Consider the following 17,970-nt stretch of genomic DNA (forward strand, 5'->3'; position numbering starts at 1 on the left):
CAACAGTCGAGTGGAGCAACCAGCCACGGCGACTCCGCCGAATGGGTGTACTGCGCACCAGTGGGTAAGGCCTCGGGCCATTGACGTTGGTGCTGCCGTCCGAAAAAAATCATGGCGCTTCTCTCGCTCGTAATTAAGACCCGAGAGTCCGACGATGCGGACGTAAGGCCTCGCTGGCCGCTGCTGTGCCCGCGCGACATAACGGCCATTACGGGATGCACGGAGGAAGATGCAGTTGCTTCTATCCGGTATAGGAAGGCCACCAGGACCCCCGGGCCCGAGGGCGCCGAGACCGACTGCGCCTCGGACAATTTAACGAGATTTTCTGAATTGGACAAGAAGATGCTTGTGAAAAGAAGGGGAAGCGAAGAAACAGAAAACAAACAAAAAAGGAGATGGCCGGCCGCCAGACGAGACGAGGGGTAATGTTCATATCGGCGTGGGGCTGACTGGGTTGGATCGTCGCATCCATCTCTCGCCGGACGAGGCGGGCGGAGATCATCTTTGGTTCAAGCATGCCCGTAGAGTTATGTTGGCGAGTCTATCCCCTTGCCGTTTTCAGCGGAATATGCACAGTAAGAACTGGACGGCAGCGGGCCGAGGCCGTAGAGTTACTCTACAACCAGGTCCTCGAATGACAACTGAGCGAAATCTATCCAAGTTGGATGCCAAGCAGGCACAGATCTGAATCCCGGGAGACGACTGATTCTGATGCCGTGGTGGAGGGATCATTGCCTGTGGTTACGTAGGTCGGTACCTGGGCTTTCATGGATTCGAGATTGCAGGCCGTTGAGTGGTTGAAAGAGGGTTCGCAGAGATGGGTATCCAGTCAGATCTCCCGCCTGACTTGTGATATTTAACGGCTTCCTAGTTTTGCCATCAGCTATGCTGGTGGAAGTTTACATCGGCTTGCAGAGACCAGCCAAGCATTCTTTCAACCTCTGCCGTCAGTGACAGCTGGAGGACCCCGTTCTTTTCGCCAAGATGAGCACCTCGTAGAGCCCCAAGGGAGGCACCCAAAGCTTGGCGGTTGTTGGCAGCCTACCACCCCCTGTCCTCGTCAGGGGTGATTTTCGAGAGACCGGCGGCTGGGTGGAGGATACGGTAGTAAAACCTGACTGATGGCAGAGTCTCAGCTTGGAGCCTGTCCACCAGCCGTCAAGCTAACGCTGGGTCGACACGGTGAGCGGGCTCTGCTTGCCAGGGCGGCTCCATAACGGTTGGCTTACATGAGCACGGGAAAACAGAGGCGGCCATGACAACGTTGATGAACAATCACTCGACATGAGACTAGTCATGCTGATGGCAGCGGATGGAAACTTCCTAAGGTTACCTTTAGAGATGGCGCTATCGACAATCTGGAGTCGCAACGTCAACGGGCCGGCCGGACGAGAAAAGCTCCGGCTGCGGACGCGAGATGGAGCTATAATTGTCAACCTACGCAACAATCCCGACACCGACTGGATGACTGAGCGGAAGCCATCGGTCTGACCCTTAGCGCTCAGGCTGAGCAGATATTGATATCACAAGAGGCAAACAAAGCGGCGACAGAGGCGTAAAAAAATTCAATGTGCAAAGGGCGGATTGATAGGCCCTTGGCGAATTTCAGACACGGCGTCTTCCCCCTTTGCAAGGGGTGCGCGTCTGACGCTTCAAGGGGGCCCAAATGCCAGACAGAGGCGCATGCAGTAAGAGGAGATGATGGCCAATATTGATTGCTTCTGGGCGCCGGAGTTGACAACAAGAGCCAACAGGCAGAGCGTCCAATCCGGGTTGGAGATGTCGTCCGTTATCGCCGTTGGTCGTTGCCTTGAGCCGCCTCAGCAGAGGCAGAGTGACCAGACACAATACGATATGAAAGGATCCATGGAATAGCAAGGTTCCGTTGCAGTTCTAGTGTCGGGATCTGGTGAATTATGCGGCTTCCATGAGTGACCGACACGCCCCGAGATGCCCGAACAGCCCGCCCCGTGCTTCCGGGGCTGAAGTAACGGAGGACCAGGGTCGCTGGGCCATTTACTGGAGGCAGCCTTCCATCAGTCGGTAGAGGAGGTGAATTGGCTGTGTGGCGCGGCGTTAGTGGGTGTGGCCGCTGATTGATGCCGCCGTTGCTGCCATCGTGAACGAGCTATCTAGCTTAGCACCCGCTCCAGCCGACGACGACGACGCCTTGCGAGGGAGTGATTCTGGGGGAATGGATGGACGGACGGATAGATTGAAATAGAGGCTGTACTGGCCGGATTCTGGGGTCGTAAGCAAGCATAAGTGAATGCGAGACAGCGAGGCATCTGCGTCGGCCAGAGAGAGTCCAGGATTCGACTAGAGGCTGCAGGCGCCTCTCCCAGAGGAGGATCAATGGCCAGCATTTGGAGACAGGTACCTGGGGTGTACATTCCGGGCAGACGATTGAGTGCGTCGGATGGGCCGGGATGCCAGCTCCCCACGCACACCCACCCACCACCGGCGACGCCCCACGCCCTAGACACCCACTCTCCACTGCCATTTCCCTTGGAGCAGCTCTTGCCAGCGAGTCCCAGGCTCAATGTCCCGAGCGGGTACAGTCCAGAAATGGCCATCCCAGAGTGCTAGAGTCTCAGGCCCTTCAGCGGGCTGCATGGTTTTGACTGGCGGACGGGATGACGGGGAGTGTGGATGTGGATGTGGATGGAGTGGGAGTGGGAGCCCGCGGCGCGGAGGGTGACGGTCGCTCCAAAGTCCACCGTAGCTTTTTTCCCTTCCTTGCCGCCCCGTTCTTGCTTACACAACTCCCCTTGGGTGCGCCGCTGCTGTTGTTGCTTGTAGTCTACTTCGCCCTCACACCTGCTTCAAACAACCTGCAACGCTCCCCTTCCCTCGTCTTGACGACAATCAGAAAACGGCCCGGGTGACGCCGTTGTTCGCCTCAAAACATCGCCCGTCCGCCTCCCGCCGTCTATTCTACGAGCAGCTGGTGTTGCTTCAATTGCACCTGCTCCATCCGCTTCACCTACGCCCTCTCCCTCGCCCGCTCGACTTTTGCTCCGCCCAAGTGTCCCCAATCTGGCTGGCTTCGAGGGGCCGATCGGGCGCTTGCCCGCGACTTCAACAACATGACCACCACAACAACCACTGACGGTCACCTTGATCCTCAGGCCATTAATGCTACCCAGCGAGCGCGATGGGCCACCCAGAGAAAAAGCGTCAATAGCAGCAACAACAAGCGCAACTCCCTAATGAACCGCATCGGACACAAGAAGACAGGCTCGAATGAGAAGAACTCACCACCCTCCGACGGTTCCGATCCGCCCGGTGATGATCAACCAACTCACGACGCTGCCGAGAACTACGACGATGATGAAGACGAGGAGGATAACGAGAACCGAACACTCTTTTTCAATCAGCCTCTGCCAGAAGAGCTCGTCGACGAGAATGGTCACCCCATCCAGTCCTTCACGCGTAACAAGATTCGAACGGCCAAGTATACACCCATATCCTTTGTGCCCAAGAACCTGTGGTTCCAGTTCCACAATGTCGCCAACATTTTCTTCTTGTTCCTGGTTATCCTGGTCGTAAGTTGACGATTCCACTCTCTTGCAGCCTTGCACATAAACCTTAACCATCGTACAGATCTTCCCCATCTTCGGCGGCGTGAATCCCGGCCTGAACGCTGTTCCCCTGATCTTTATCATCACTGTCACGGCTATCAAGGATGCCATCGAAGATTACCGAAGAACCATTCTCGATATCGAGCTTAACAATGCCCCGGTTCATCGACTGCGAAACTGGACAAATGTCAACGTCCTCGAGGGAGACGTCTCCGCCTGGCGACAGTTCAAGAAAGCCAACTCGCGATTTTTCGGTCTCATCTGGCGCTCTACCCAGAGCCTGTGGTCCAAGAAGGCCAAGGAGGAGCTGGCCAAGCGGAAGATGGGGCCATCACAGGAGGATGCTCCTCGTCCCTCGGTTGAATCGCATCGTACCAGACGATCTGTGCGCGGGTCTATCGCTTCACCTTTCACGAACCGCGAGTCTTTCATGTCCGCCCGCGAGGATATTCAGATGACCCCCGTTCCATCCCCGTCGCCCCAGGCTACGGGTCCGCATGTCCAGATCCAGCTTCCCGACCAGCAGGACGCCAAGCGTTCAGCGGCCCTCGCGCAGATGAAGTCGGATTTCATCAACTACACTCATCCCGCCGCTGGTGCTCGATTCCAGAAGGATGCCTGGAAGAGTCTGGTAGTGGGCGATTTTGTGCGAATTTACAATGACGAGGAGCTTCCTGCCGATATCATCATTCTCTCCACCTCCGACCCCGATGGAGCCTGCTATGTCGAGACCAAGAACTTGGATGGTGAGACCAACCTCAAGGTCCGCCAGGCTGTGCGCTGTGGCCGATCCCTCAAGCACGCCCGTGACTGCGAACGCGCCGAATTTGTTATCGAGAGCGAGGCTCCCCAACCCAACTTGTACAAGTACAACGGTGCCATCAAGTGGCAGCAGATCGTGCCTGGCTATGCTGACGACGAGCCCGAGGATATGACGGAGCCCATCACCATCGACAATCTCCTTCTCCGTGGTTGCAACCTCCGAAACACCGAATGGGTTCTTGGTGTTGTGGTCTACACTGGCCACGACACCAAGATTATGCAGAATGCCGGTATTACCCCTAGTAAGCGCGCACGAATTGCCCGAGAGATGAACTTCAACGTTGTCTGCAACTTTGGTATCCTGCTCGTCATGTGTCTCCTGTCCGCTATCGTCAACGGCGTCGCATGGGCAAAGACGGATGCTTCACTCTACTTTTTCGATTTTGGCTCTATCGGTGGAAAGCCAGCTATGAGTGGTTTCATCACCTTCTGGGCTGCTATCATTCTCTTCCAGAACTTGGTTCCCATCTCACTATACATCACCCTGGAAATCGTTCGAACCCTGCAGGCCATCTTCATCTTCAGCGATGTGGACATGTACTACGAAAAGATCGACCAGCCTTGTATTCCCAAGTCCTGGAACATCTCGGATGACGTTGGCCAAATCGAGTACATCTTCTCCGACAAGACCGGTACACTCACTCAGAACGTCATGGAGTTCAAGAAGGCCACGATCAATGGACAGCCTTACGGAGAGGCTTATACCGAAGCCCAGGCTGGAATGCAGAAGCGACTTGGTGTCGATGTTGAGAAGGAAGCTGAGAGGATCCGAGGCGAGATCGCTGACGCCAAGGTTCGCGCAATTGCCGGCCTTCGCAAAATTCATGACAGCCCATACCTCCACGATGAGGACGTCACCTTCATTGCCCCCGATTTCGTTTCCGACCTGGCTGGCGAGCACGGCCCCGAACAGCAGCAGGCCAACAACTACTTCATGCTTGCTCTGGCTCTTTGCCATACCGTTATTGCTGAAAGGATCGATGGTGATTCGCCCAAGATGATCTTCAAAGCTCAGTCCCCCGATGAGGAAGCTCTTGTCTCTACCGCTCGCGATATGGGTTTCACAGTCCTCGGGCACTCGGGCGAAGGCATCAACCTGAACGTTTTGGGCGAGGACCGACACTACCAGATTCTCAACACAATCGAGTTCAACTCGAGCCGTAAGCGAATGAGCTCAATCGTGCGAATGCCTGATGGTCGTATTGTTCTGTTCTGCAAGGGTGCTGACAGTGTCATCTACGCTCGCCTCAAGCGAGGAGAGCAGAAGGAGCTCAGGAAGGAAACAGCTGAACACCTGGAGATGTTTGCCAGAGAAGGTCTCCGTACCCTCTGCATTGCCCACAAGGAGATTTCTGAGCAAGAGTATCGAACCTGGAAGAAGGAGCACGACGCTGCTGCTTCTGCACTGGAGGACCGAGAGGAGAAGCTCGAGGCTGTGGCTGAGCTGATTGAGCATGATCTTTACTTGATTGGTGGTACTGCTATTGAGGATCGTCTGCAGGACGGCGTGCCTGACACTATTGCCCTCTTGGGTGACGCTGGTATCAAGCTCTGGGTTCTCACAGGCGACAAGGTCGAGACTGCCATCAACATCGGCTTCTCATGCAACCTGCTCAACAACGACATGGAACTGATTCACTTGAAGGTGGAGGAGGATGAGGCTGGAGAAGTGACTGACGATACCTTCCTTGACATGGCGGAGAAGTTGCTGGACGAAAACCTCAAGACTTTCAACATCACGGGCAGCGACGAGGACCTCGCCCATGCCAAGAAGAACCACGAGCCTCCCGCACCGACTCACGGACTGGTCATTGATGGATTTACACTTAGATGGGTGCTCAACGACCGTCTGAAGCAAAAGTTCCTCTTGCTCTGCAAGCAGTGCAAGTCGGTTCTCTGCTGCCGAGTCAGTCCCGCTCAGAAAGCTGCTGTCGTCGCCATGGTCAAGAATGGTTTGGATGTTATGACACTCTCCATCGGTGATGGTGCCAACGATGTGGCCATGATCCAGGAGGCTGATGTCGGTGTCGGTATCGCCGGTGTCGAAGGTCGCCAGGCGGCCATGTCTTCCGATTATGCCATCGCCCAGTTCCGTTTCCTTCAGAGACTTGTGCTTGTCCACGGTCGTTGGTCTTACCGCCGTCTGGCCGAGAGCATCAGCAACTTCTTCTACAAGAACATGGTGTGGACGTTCGCCATCTTCTGGTACGGCCTTTACTGCGACTTCGACATGACCTATCTCTTCGACTATACCTACATTCTTATGTTCAACCTGTTCTTCACCTCGGTGCCCGTCGCCATTATGGGTGTGCTGGATCAGGATGTGTCTGACAAGGTATCGTTGGCCGTTCCTCAGCTCTACCGCCGAGGTATTGAGCGACTGGAGTGGACCCAGCTCAAGTTCTGGTGAGTACAGAATCTCGTGGAAAGATGGTGACGAATGCTAACCTGCGATAGGCTCTACATGGTTGACGGTGTATACCAGTCGGTTATGGTCTTCTTCATCCCCTACTTGCTTTTCGAGCCCGGCATCGTTGTGACCGGCAACGGACTCGGCGTGGAGGACCGTCTTCGGTTCGGTGCCTACATTGCTCACCCGGCCGTCATCACGATCAACATGTACATCTTGATCAACACGTACCGATGGGATTGGCTCATGGTGCTCATTGTCGTTATCAGCGACGTGTTCATCTTCTTCTGGACCGGAGTGTACACGTCATTCACTTCATCCAACTTCTTCTACGGAACCGCCGCCCAGGTGTACCAAGAAGCGTCGTTCTGGGCCGTATTCTTCCTGGTGCCCGTCATCTGCCTCTTCCCTCGATTTGCCATCAAGGCTCTCCAGAAGGTGTACTGGCCTTACGATGTCGACATTATCCGTGAGCAGGAGAGGATGGGCAAGTTTGCTTATCTGACAGAGAAGGAGGAGTCAAACGACCCTCTCACGGCTGACACCAAGAGCGACAAGTCCAAGTCATCTAAGAGCTCGAGGAAGTCGAGGAAGGCAGCCAAGCACATGACGTATGGAAGCGTCGACGAGGACCTGCGACCAATCTACCCGCCTTCGACGGCGACGCGAACAACAACGTATAATCAACATAGCCAGAATGGCAGTGACTCGACTAATTACACGGGTCCTCGCATGTCGATGGATGTTCCCATGCAGGCTCGGCCGTCTATCGACCGTGCCCGGCCATCATATGATCGCGTCCGAGCATCGATGGACAGGGTACGGCCCAGCTTCGAGGCCAGCAGCGACTTCACCTCAGCCGCACGATTATCAAGGATTGAGTCAAGTCAATCACAAGGCGGCCGGTTTCGCCCCCGACTCCGCGGTCTGTCGCTAACCAAGAGCGCCAACGTCTAAACGGCTCCATGCGACTTGGGAGACCCTGACGCTCCTTGTATATTACCTCAACTCAGGCATGGCGGCATAGATGCCGTTGTCTGGCTCCGAGTTGCCTATTCTCTTTACCCTTTTCCGCTTTTGATATCCCGGGCCACACAGGGGGCCATTGATGCACTTATGATCTGCACGAGCGATCTACGAGTTGCTCCCCTCCAACTTTTGTCAGTCAGTGAGCTCATCTCATACACTGGAGCAGGTAGCGGAAGGAAGGGGGGTTGTCGATTTGGTTGTTTACTCCTCCCAGCCTTCACCCTGGGAGGCTTTGCTTTACGCACGCAGGGCGTTTTGAAAGGGGACATGCAAAAGGGGTTCTTGTATGATTGTTTTTTTGGTCGTTTCGGTGCTATCACCTTTTTATTATTTTTTCCCTCTCTCATGTCGTTTCCCATATTTTTGCATCTTTAGAGCTGAAAAGGCAGCAACCTCATTCCCCAACGAGGGACTTTTCATTTTGTGAAGAGGGGGAGAGAGAGAAAGAGAGAGAGAGACGCTCGAAACAGATGGACTGGCGTTGGGCAGACGGCGGAGGATGTAAGGCCCGAGAGAGAGACGGGGAGTAGGAGATGGGCTCATCAAATGGGGGATGTAAATAGGAGTGGCTATATAATTAGGTTGTCCCTTATTTTTGGAGACCAGACACGAAATCAAGATGATATTACAATTCATCCGTGGTGTTGAGACTCGCAATGTATTGGATCTTATATCTTACTCTGCCCACCTCCGGTAGGTGCCGACGGGAAGCACCTGCCGTTGCGTGAGAGGATCAGATAAATCGAGTACGAATACGGCAGGAGCGTCTGCCCTTGGCGGTCAAGGCTTGGCAGGCACGTTCAGAGGAGGAAGCCCCACTCGATCCCCGGCGCTAATCCGACCTCAATTGCACGTCGCATCCACACTCAAAAGAAACGAAGCCGCAGCTCAACAAGTCGAACGATACATAAAAAGGGGACTCTCAATTCTCCCCCTCCTTCTTCGGACAACTGCGGTTGAGAGAATTGCAATTGCTTCTTTTCTCATCGGCAATGGATCATCAGGAACCGTTCATTCTCACCGCTTGGCGGCGGTTCAATGAGCTTGCTGCCGAGTACAACATCTCGTAAGGCTTCAGCTACACCCAGCCATTGAGCCCGCCCAGAGGAAGCTAACCACGTTGTACTCAGACAAAACACCCTCTCGGCCATTGCAACCGGCACTGCCATCGTCTTTACCGTCCTCCTCATCCGCATCACCAATGCTATAGCAAAGGCTTCCGTATCAGCCGCCACGGGCCGCCCCCGCCGCTACACGGTCCCCGCGCCCAAGATCCCCGAGCCTCGTACCTATGTCGACGTCCCCTCTGTCAAGGTCTCGGGCAGCTCCGCTGTTCAGTGCTACGCTCCGGCCACGGGCCAGTTCCTCGGCAATGTGAACGCCGCGACGCCTGCTGCTATCGACCGCGCCGTCGCGTCTGCGGCTGCTGCTCAGAAGACATGGGCCGAGACCACGTTTGACCAGCGCCGGGCCGTGCTGCGCTCGATGATGCAGCATGTGCTCGATAATGCGGAGGAGATCGTCAAGATTGCTTGCTTGGACAGTGGAAAGACCATGGTTGATGCTCAGCTTGGTGAGATTCTCGTCACGGTTGAGAAGATCCAGTGGACTCTTGCCCACGGCGAGAAGGCTCTGCGCCCCTCGAGACGTCCGACCAACTTTCTCATGATGTACAAGCGCAACACGGTGCACTATGAACCTCTGGGTGTCGTCGCTGCTCTTGTCAGCTGGAACTACCCCTTCCACAACCTAATTGGTCCCGTCATTAGCGCTCTCTTTTCTGGCAATGGTATCATCGTCAAGGTCTCTGAGCAGACAGCTTGGTCGAGTTCTTACTTTGCTGGTATCGCCCGCGGCGCCCTCGTCGCTCACGGCTTCGACCCTCAACTTGTCCAGACTGTCGTGTGCTGGCCCCAAACCGCCGGCCATCTCACCTCCCACCCCGGTGTGAGCCACATCACCTTCATCGGCTCTCAGAGCGTCGCCCACCATGTTGCTGCCAGTGCTGCCAAGAGTCTGACTCCTGTTGTTGCTGAGCTCGGCGGCAAGGACCCGTTTATTATTCTCGACTCTGCCTCCCGTGATATCAAGCGTATCGCTGAAGTCATCCTTCGCGGAACCTTCCAAGCTGCTGGCCAGAACTGTATCGGTATCGAGCGTGTTATCGCACCCGGCGCCATCCACGATAAGCTCGTCGAGCTTCTTGCACCTCGTGTCAAGGCTCTCCGCTTGGGTCCTGAGGCCGACGTTGGTGCTATGATCTCGGACGCCTCCTTTGATCGCCTCGAGGAACTCATCGCTGAAGCCGTCTCCCAGGGAGCCCGTCTTCTTGCTGGCGGCAAGCGTTACAACCATCCCGACTACCCCCAAGGTCACTACTTCCAGCCGACTTTCCTCGCCGACGTGACGCCCGACATGCGCATCGCCCAGAACGAGTGCTTCGCCCCTGTCCTGACCCTCCTCCGCGCAAAGTCCTCGTCTCCCGAGGACATTCTCTCCATTGCCAACATCGACAGCTTTGGCCTCGGAGCCTCTGTACACGGCTCTGAGCGTGACCCCAACCTGCAACCCATCGTCAAAGGTCTACGTGCTGGAATGGTCGCCGTTAATGATTTTGCCGTCTACTACGCCGTTCAGCTGCCATTTGGTGGTGTCGGCGGCTCTGGTTATGGCCGCTTCGCTGGCGAAGAGGGTCTCCGTGGCCTGTGCAATACCAAAGCTGTGTGTGAGGACCGCTTCGGCTGGTTGGGCGTCCGCACGAGCATCCCCCCTCCTGTGCAGTATCCCGTCGCAAGTCAGCCAAACAGTTGGAAGTTCACCCAAGGCGTTGTTGAACTGGGCTATGGAGGACCAGCACGGAAAATCAAGGGCCTGGCTAAAATTCTCAAGAACATGTAGAGCATCGTATTCATCAGCTATGAACTTTGTCAAAGGATTGACTAATAGAACCAGTACTTGATGTATACCCAGCCCCTACTCGATTACTAGATCCCCAGATCTCACCATTTTACACCCCCTAATGTTGATGGTTGTCAGTGACAGATGTCGGTGACAGATGCCCGTGACAGATCCTGACGAGATTACCAGGCAGCGGAAGCAGCAGGGGCGCTGTTCCAGTTGTTGGCATCCGAGTTGCCTCCGTCAGAACCCCAAGCATCGCCGCTTCCTGCCCCGGTGTCTCCTCCACCAGAACCCCAGGCGTCACCACCCTCGGCACCGGCGTTTCCTCCTCCCCAAGCGTTGCCGCCATTTCCACCATCTCCGCCATCGCCGTCACCAGTTCCCCAAGCAGCACCGCCAGCGTCACCAGCACCGGCGACGTCGTTGGGGTCAAAGTCCGAGTCTGCCTCAAACTTGAGGTTGGTGCGGGCCTCGCCCTCTGGAAGGTACATCTCAAGACATTCCGGGATCTCCTGGTTGGTTTCGAGAAGAGTGCGGGTGAGGACGCTTCCCATCCCTTCGTCACGCTCTGTGAAGAACGATGTCGCAATGCCTCGATGTCCGATGCGACCGGTACGACCTGAGAAGTTAGCCTGGGACATCAGTCAAAGTCAAGGTAAGGAAGGACATACCAATACGGTGAGTGTACTCCTCAATGCCGCCATGGTCCATGGAAGGAAGATCATAGTTGATCACATGAACGACGTTGCGGACGTCAATGCCGCGAGCGCTGACACCCGTCGCGATCAGGATGGGTGCGTTACCCGAGCGGAAAGAGCGCATCGCAGCCTCGCGCTCCTGCTGAGTACGGTCGCTGTGAATCGACGTCACAGGCAGCTTCATGTTGTACAGGAAGTCGTCCAGGTTGTCCGCAGCCTGGCGACTGTTCACAAAGATGATGGTACGGACACCATGCATCTCCTCCAGGAGTCCCAAGAGTATCTCACGCTTCTCGTGGGGCTCAGCGGGAAGCACGATCTGCTTGATGTTGGCAGTGGTGCTTCCAGCTCGACCGACACGGAAACGGACATGGGACGCAGCAAGGTAGTTCTTCGCGAGATCGCGCGCCGACTTGGGGAAGGTGGCCGAGAAAAGGCTGAACTTGATGTTTCCTTCATCCTGTTCTGTGAGGTATTGGTTAGTCACTGATACTGGGCTCGCTATGATGTGAACTTACCACCACCGGACAGAATCTTGTGAATGTCCTCGTTCCAGTCCAGATCGAGCAACTCATCAGCCTCATCGATAACCATGTATCGGAGACGTCGAAGGGTGAGGTACTTGGGACGCTGGATGAAGTCGACCAGACGTCCTGGGGTTCCCACAAGCACATCGCAGCCCTTGCCCAGCAGACCGATCTGCTCACGGATGGGGACACCTCCGTAGACGACACCGGGTCGCAGCATGGTGCGGTAGCAGAACTTGCGCGCCTCATTGAAAATCTGGATTGCAAGTTCACGGGTGGGAACAACGATGAGGACGAGAGGTTCAGCAGTAACCTCATCAAGACCCTCGCGGAAGGTCAGGGGGTTGGGGCGCGCCGCAGCCAGCTTCTTAGCCTTCCCCATGAGCTTACTCAGAATGGGAATCAAGTAAGCGGCTGTCTTGCCAGAGCCTACATGTCTCGTTAGCATAGTGATCAGTGACACGAAACTGAGAGCTTACCTGTCTGAGCAATTCCAATGACATCGTGTCCCTGGAGAATTGAGGGGATCGTAAACTTCTGGATTGGGGTTGGGTTATCAAAACCGCAAAGGTTCACGTTCTCCAGCATAACGGGATGCAGGCCCGCGTCCTTGAAGGTACCAATCGGGCCAATCTTCTGAGGTCCTTCCTGCTGGACCTCAATGCTCTGGATCCTGTAAGAACGTTAGCGATACTGAAGACGACTGAGCTAAGGGCGGCCACCTACTGAGAGAAGTCCAGACCAGTGCGCTCGTGGCGAGTGCTGGGGTCGCCGAACAGCTCAAGCTCGAGCTCGGGGAACTTTGGTCCAACGTCACCGTACTCGTCCTTCCACTCATAGGAACGGGCATTGCAACCCCAGCCCTGGTCGTAATTCTGGGATGCGAGGGCAGTGTAGTCAACTGCCTGGGGCTCAGCCCACTTGGCCTTGGAAGACTCATCGCCCTGATCGTCATGGTTCTGAGCGTGTCCATTCTGACTATTGCTGTTCGCGGCCTCGCCCGAAGGAGGGCCGGTAGTCCAAGCGGCAGTCATGGTAGTCGAAGTTCTGTTGCAAGAAGTTAGGCAGGAGACACACATGAGTGTGGGATGGTGTGTGGTGTGTCAAAACTAGCAACGAGCACCCGCGCTTGCGAAAGCTTAGGTGAAGCCACTGCCGTAAGACGGAGACAGAAGAGAATGGACGGGATAAATGACGAGGAAAGAGAGATGATACTTACTTGCGAATCTCGATGCTTGGCAGAAGGTGAGCTGAAGGCGGGCAGGTTCACCTGACAGAGCGGATGCGAGCCTACTGCGCGGGAGCTGTCAGTAAATATCCCGAGCATTAAGCGTAGGAGGAGATGAAGGAGGACAATGGTCGTGATGGAGGAAATGCCAAATGCGAAATGCGGAGGAGAGGGAGATGAGAGCAGAGGAGGGAGGAGGAGGCGGCGGCGGCGGCGACAAACCTGATTACGAAGCTCTCGGTGCAGAACAGAGGAAACAACTCAGCGCTGTTCCTCTCGTGCTGCTTTGAGACGTAAGAGAAGAGGCTCCTGATCCGTTCTCGACGAGGTCGCGAGAAGTGTCAGGCCGGAGGTGAGAAAGATGTGAGGAGAAGAGAGAGAGGAGGGGAAGAGGAGAAGGAGATGTTGATATGGCTGCCTGCACGTGCCTTCCTGCACGCAGTGATTCACAGAGCTTCCTCAGGTTTCTATGATCCTAAGTCTTGGGGGAAAACACAACGCGTTGGCCAGGCCCTAAGACTTAGGATAGGAGGCCGCAGTCGGAGGCAACGCTGGGAGGGGGATGCATCTGCTTGCCGGTGACGGAGGATGCCCGCACAGGCACGGGAGATATCAGAGGGAAAACCTGCTTGGAATTGGTAGTTAGAAGGAGGGATTATAGCTATTGGCATTAGGAGAGAAGAGTGCGGATTGTTGAGGATTCTCCCCTATTTGAGATGTTAATGAATTAAGAATTGAGCAAATACTGCTGTAGAAGGAGAAGAAGTAGAGATCTTCCTTCGAGAACCTCTTTGTTCTATTTATCACTGTATTTGTGCTGCATTGTTTGGAAAAATGTATTGTCCCTTGTTGAGCCCTTTGTGTGAATTACCCTCTTGCAACTCGGGCCACAAGACAGCATCTCGTTCTAAATAGATATTTGTCTCTATTATTAATACGTTCATATAGAGAACTCCTCATCGCAGGCTTGTACTTGTGTAGACAGCCTTGTACCTGTAAAATGCATTGGGGGTAGTGAAGGCGAGGAGGAAGATGAGAGCAAGTACGGTAATGGAGCACGAGGGGCAAACAACCGAAGAGCACGGTGGCAGCTCTGAATACAGATAAAACAACATATGTATTTACGCCTTGAAAATATTTAAACCATTCACCAAAGACTTAACAGATCCTGGGTATCCATCGCTGTCGAGCTCTCATAGTCACCCATCCCTTCTTCTAGCACTTTGTCGAGACCAGCGGCCGCACGCCCAGTTGCGCCGCCCTCCTTCTTCGCCTGGTCGGCGCCTTTTATTATCGCTTCTAAGAACCTCCGCTGAAACACTCGTTGTCTAGCTTCTCGGCTTGGGTACATCTCACCCTCCTCGTCGCGTCGGGAACCGTACAGGTTCAGATACTCAAAAGCGTTCGAGTCTCGGGGGATTCTGTACAAGTTGTCCCATATTTCCGATTCGTCGTCCGGTATCTCATCCTCATGTCGAAGGCCAGCCTCGATGAATCGTGATAGTGTGGTAATCTGACGGGCGTATGTCGAAGCATCCTTGGGACGAAGACCGGACCGCGACCCTGACGACCACCCAGCCTTGGACGATGATAATGCCCATCCCATCATGGCGCAGAAGCTGTTGAGAGTCTTTACCCACCCTCCTGGACATATAACCAAGTCACCCTCGGCGACGTCCAATAGCCATTCCATCACACCGAGAGAGTCGTTGCTAATGTCAGCTGAAAGATGTGTCATGCCTGCTCGAATGAACATGATGGCCTGTTCCACGCTGTGCCTGACTTCTGCCGGGGAGAACTCTAAGAAGTTTGAGGAGTTGGCTTCGTACTGGCGTCGAGCTGTCGGAGATGAGAGGGAGCAACTTGGCGAGAACAGCGTGAGTCCCCACGGGGTTGGTAGGTGGTTCTGATGAGAGTTGGCTTGTGAGGTAGGCCAATGCTTCTCGTCGTTGCTTGTCGGACTTAGATCCAGAGGCGAGTGATAGACTGTGCTTGAACTGCTGGACGACATCTGGTGCGACTGTTGAGAGGGACTGGTGTCCCATCACAATGGCTGTGGCTGTTAGTACTCCTCACACCACAGATGCGAGTATCCTTCTCACCTTTTGACTTGAAACTGGTGTCTGTAAAGTTGGAGGCCTTTGCCTTATCCTTTCCAACCTTGAACTTTGGTTTCTGGGCACTTTTCAGTTCATGTTCATCATGAGGCGTAGGGACTCGATCATACCTGGAAGTCCTTCTTCTTCTCCTTCTTCTTCTTGTTGCTGGAACCCATGATGCCGGTTTGAGTAGTGAAACGGCTGTAAATGCAAGGTTAAAGGAGACGTGAGGACCTGCAACGTTACGCAATGGTCTTGTTCTTTGTACGCTGCGATTGAGATTGTTTGATCCAGCCAGACTGATAAGATCTACTTTCCTTCTTTGGAGGGGCTCTAAAATTTTGGCGGTGTTGGGCGGCAGAACTCGTGAGGTCCTGCCCCGCGACCGAGCTGGCGTCAATCCAATCACGTCGCCAGGGGCCAATCCCGTTGCAACAGTGAACTATCACGACGGACATTAAGCTTGTTTTCGACTTCACGATGACTGATTCGGCTTTGGTATGTCGCCTCGAACAGGGATTGTTGATTCGTTTATTGACGAGAGATAGGGAAACGGGCCAGACGCCCTCGAAGAGAAGCTTGGTCGCCTGTCCAAGAAGCCTGGCGTCAAGGCCAGCATCGTCCTTGACCGAGCTACGGGTGCGATTCTCAAGACCAGCGGACAAGTCGATGCCCTACAGACCTCCAAGACACGAACTACTTCGACCGCCGCATCATTCTCAAACGATGCCCCCGCGCTAGAGGAGAGCGAGACGCAAGGAGTCGAGCAGTTTGCGGCGGTCGTGTGGAACTATGTGAATAGCTCTGGGAGCTTGGTCCAGGAGCTGGACGGAGAGGTGAGGATCTCAACCAACGTTTAAACAAGGATTCACGCTGATGCTCGACAGGACGAGGTGAAGCTTTTACGGTTACGAACAAAGAAGCAGGAGTTGGTGATTGTGCCCGATCCCAAGTACCTGCTCATCGTCGTGCATGATACCCCCCCAGCTTGAGTTTGGAAGTGTATTAGTCCATGTCTTACCAATGCTTCAACGCTGAAGGCTTAATGCCTCGTGCAGGTCAGCTCAAGCTGGAGTATTGTTTTCCCGCATGCCCGGAACACGCTCTATGCTGGCTGCGAGATGTTGGATAGAGAGGCGGTGAAATGATCTGACAAAGAGAAGGAGCACGCATCCACCACATTCCCGGAACGGCCTCGAAGAGTGCACAAGGCCATAAACGAAATTACGGCTCAAAGGTTGGGGAGTGTGGAGGTGTAGGAAGTGTTTGAAAGCAGAAAGCTACATGGGTTGCTTGGCTGGAGTTTGCGCCCTCGCGGCTATCTCGATACCCATTTCCCTTTGTCTTGGTACTCCCATCGGATCGGGTGCCTTTTATTAATACGGTCGGTCCCATCGGGTGCGATGCAGCTACCCCTTGGACCTAGACGGGCGAGGCTCCCGCTCGACAGAGTTCGCGGCTGCAAGTTGCCGCGTGTTTCGAGGGTTTTGATGGGGCCGAACGGTTGCAACCGGGGTGCGGCCGTTGTTTCACATGGACGCACAATGATGAAGAGAATGCTGGTGGTGAGTGTGGAAACGCGAAGGAGTCGTAAAGTGGACGGAGGGGCCTCATGGTGGTCATGACGAGGGAAGACCACGCTTCCTAGCTTCCTAGATATCGGCAACCAACACAATTGAGCAGCAATCCCGGGTCCAAACATCCATGCAACGCTGAATGTTGCGAATCTGAGGTTTTTTGGTTGGGGACAAACAAGACGCCATGGCACGGGCGAGCGCATGTAAGACGAAGGCACGCACGCGCGCACGCACGCACATACGCACGTCCAGAAGGATACGGAGTAGTACGTTTTGAAAGAAGGAAGCTCTTTATGCAGGGCTGGAACATCCTAGCCTGGACAAACTCAGCAGTCCGATGCCATCCAAGACAGGACGACCGAGCGTCAAATGCCGATTCTCGCATCCGGGGATACTACTCTCAAGATTTCGACTAGCAGTTTGAAGATGACGAAGCTTTCGGATCCTGAGGATAGGCAAGAGAAAACTTGGAAGAAGCGGTGGATATTCCTATTCCTGGCTCGGCTTTCTCGCGACGGAGGTTTCGAAACTCGTCGGCCCCAGGTTGAGAGACGGAAAGCCCCTCCACTTTGCGCTGCATTCCTTGGGCCAGGCCCACAAACTCCCGCAGCTTCCAGTGCCAGGTTGAGGCTGAGGCTGACAGGTACGGCTAGAGGAGGATCTGCCATGGCCAGTTTGCAGTTTTAGCAGCCCGAGAAAGGGCTCTGCTCTGGCATCCATAGGACCCGACGGGCGGGCGCATGGATAGCCGGTCCATCACCGGGGTGGGCAATATATAAACCAGGTTCCTTGGTGATGTGCCGGTGCAGAAGCTGGCTCTGGACGTACGTGTTATATGCGAGTGTGCATCGACGCGAATCGAATCGCAGATCCTCCCCCGTCTCCTCTCTTTTGCCAGGTGCCACGGCCCACGATCCTCCCAGGTTCAAGGACCACGGCCCACCGTCCTGGCCTCCCAGATACCCGCGCGCGCGTGGGGACTGTTGCACAAGAGGGAGAAGAGAAGCGGATAAAGAGGCCTAGGAACGGGGAGAGGGGCAGAGGGCGGATTTATTTGCTGCACGGGATTGTGCGCCGACGACCTGAGACAGCCGC

At 54.9% G+C, this 17,970-nt stretch overlaps 5 protein-coding genes across 5 annotated transcripts; 3 read left to right on the plus strand and 2 right to left on the minus strand.

Annotated features, from left to right (window-relative positions):
• Nucleotides 1-3,089: 3,089 nt before the first annotated feature.
• On the plus strand, nt 3,090-7,773 carry MRS44_004781 (uncharacterized protein; the record flags this gene model as incomplete). The annotated part of the gene is made up of 3 exons (XM_046268771.2): nt 3,090-3,548; nt 3,607-6,812; nt 6,864-7,773. The coding sequence occupies 3 exons, from the start codon at nt 3,090-3,092 to the stop codon at nt 7,771-7,773; spliced, it is 4,575 nt and encodes a 1,524-aa protein (XP_046136074.1).
• Nucleotides 7,774-8,837: 1,064 nt separating this feature from the next.
• On the plus strand, nt 8,838-10,743 carry MRS44_004782 (uncharacterized protein; the record flags this gene model as incomplete). The annotated part of the gene is made up of 2 exons (XM_046268770.2): nt 8,838-8,911; nt 8,976-10,743. The coding sequence occupies 2 exons, from the start codon at nt 8,838-8,840 to the stop codon at nt 10,741-10,743; spliced, it is 1,842 nt and encodes a 613-aa protein (XP_046136073.2).
• A 182-nt stretch (nt 10,744-10,925) lies between these two features.
• On the minus strand, nt 10,926-13,005 carry MRS44_004783 (uncharacterized protein; the record flags this gene model as incomplete). The annotated part of the gene is made up of 5 exons (XM_046280898.2): nt 10,926-11,365; nt 11,418-11,909; nt 11,963-12,400; nt 12,451-12,644; nt 12,698-13,005. The coding sequence occupies 5 exons, from the start codon at nt 13,003-13,005 to the stop codon at nt 10,926-10,928; spliced, it is 1,872 nt and encodes a 623-aa protein (XP_046136072.2).
• A 1,341-nt stretch (nt 13,006-14,346) lies between these two features.
• On the minus strand, nt 14,347-15,474 carry MRS44_004784 (uncharacterized protein; the record flags this gene model as incomplete). Its single annotated transcript, XM_065622333.1, has 4 exons — nt 14,347-14,921; nt 14,983-15,252; nt 15,302-15,374; nt 15,427-15,474. The coding sequence occupies 4 exons, from the start codon at nt 15,472-15,474 to the stop codon at nt 14,347-14,349; spliced, it is 966 nt and encodes a 321-aa protein (XP_065478405.1).
• A 304-nt stretch (nt 15,475-15,778) lies between these two features.
• On the plus strand, nt 15,779-16,290 carry MRS44_004785 (uncharacterized protein; the record flags this gene model as incomplete). The annotated part of the gene is made up of 3 exons (XM_046280897.1): nt 15,779-15,796; nt 15,847-16,134; nt 16,186-16,290. The coding sequence occupies 3 exons, from the start codon at nt 15,779-15,781 to the stop codon at nt 16,288-16,290; spliced, it is 411 nt and encodes a 136-aa protein (XP_046136070.1).
• Nucleotides 16,291-17,970: the final 1,680 nt, after the last annotated feature.

Source organism: Fusarium solani (genome assembly GCF_023522795.1).
Source record: "Fusarium solani strain SB1 chromosome Unknown bctg00000002, whole genome shotgun sequence".
Lineage (NCBI taxonomy): Eukaryota > Fungi > Ascomycota > Sordariomycetes > Hypocreales > Nectriaceae > Fusarium > Fusarium solani.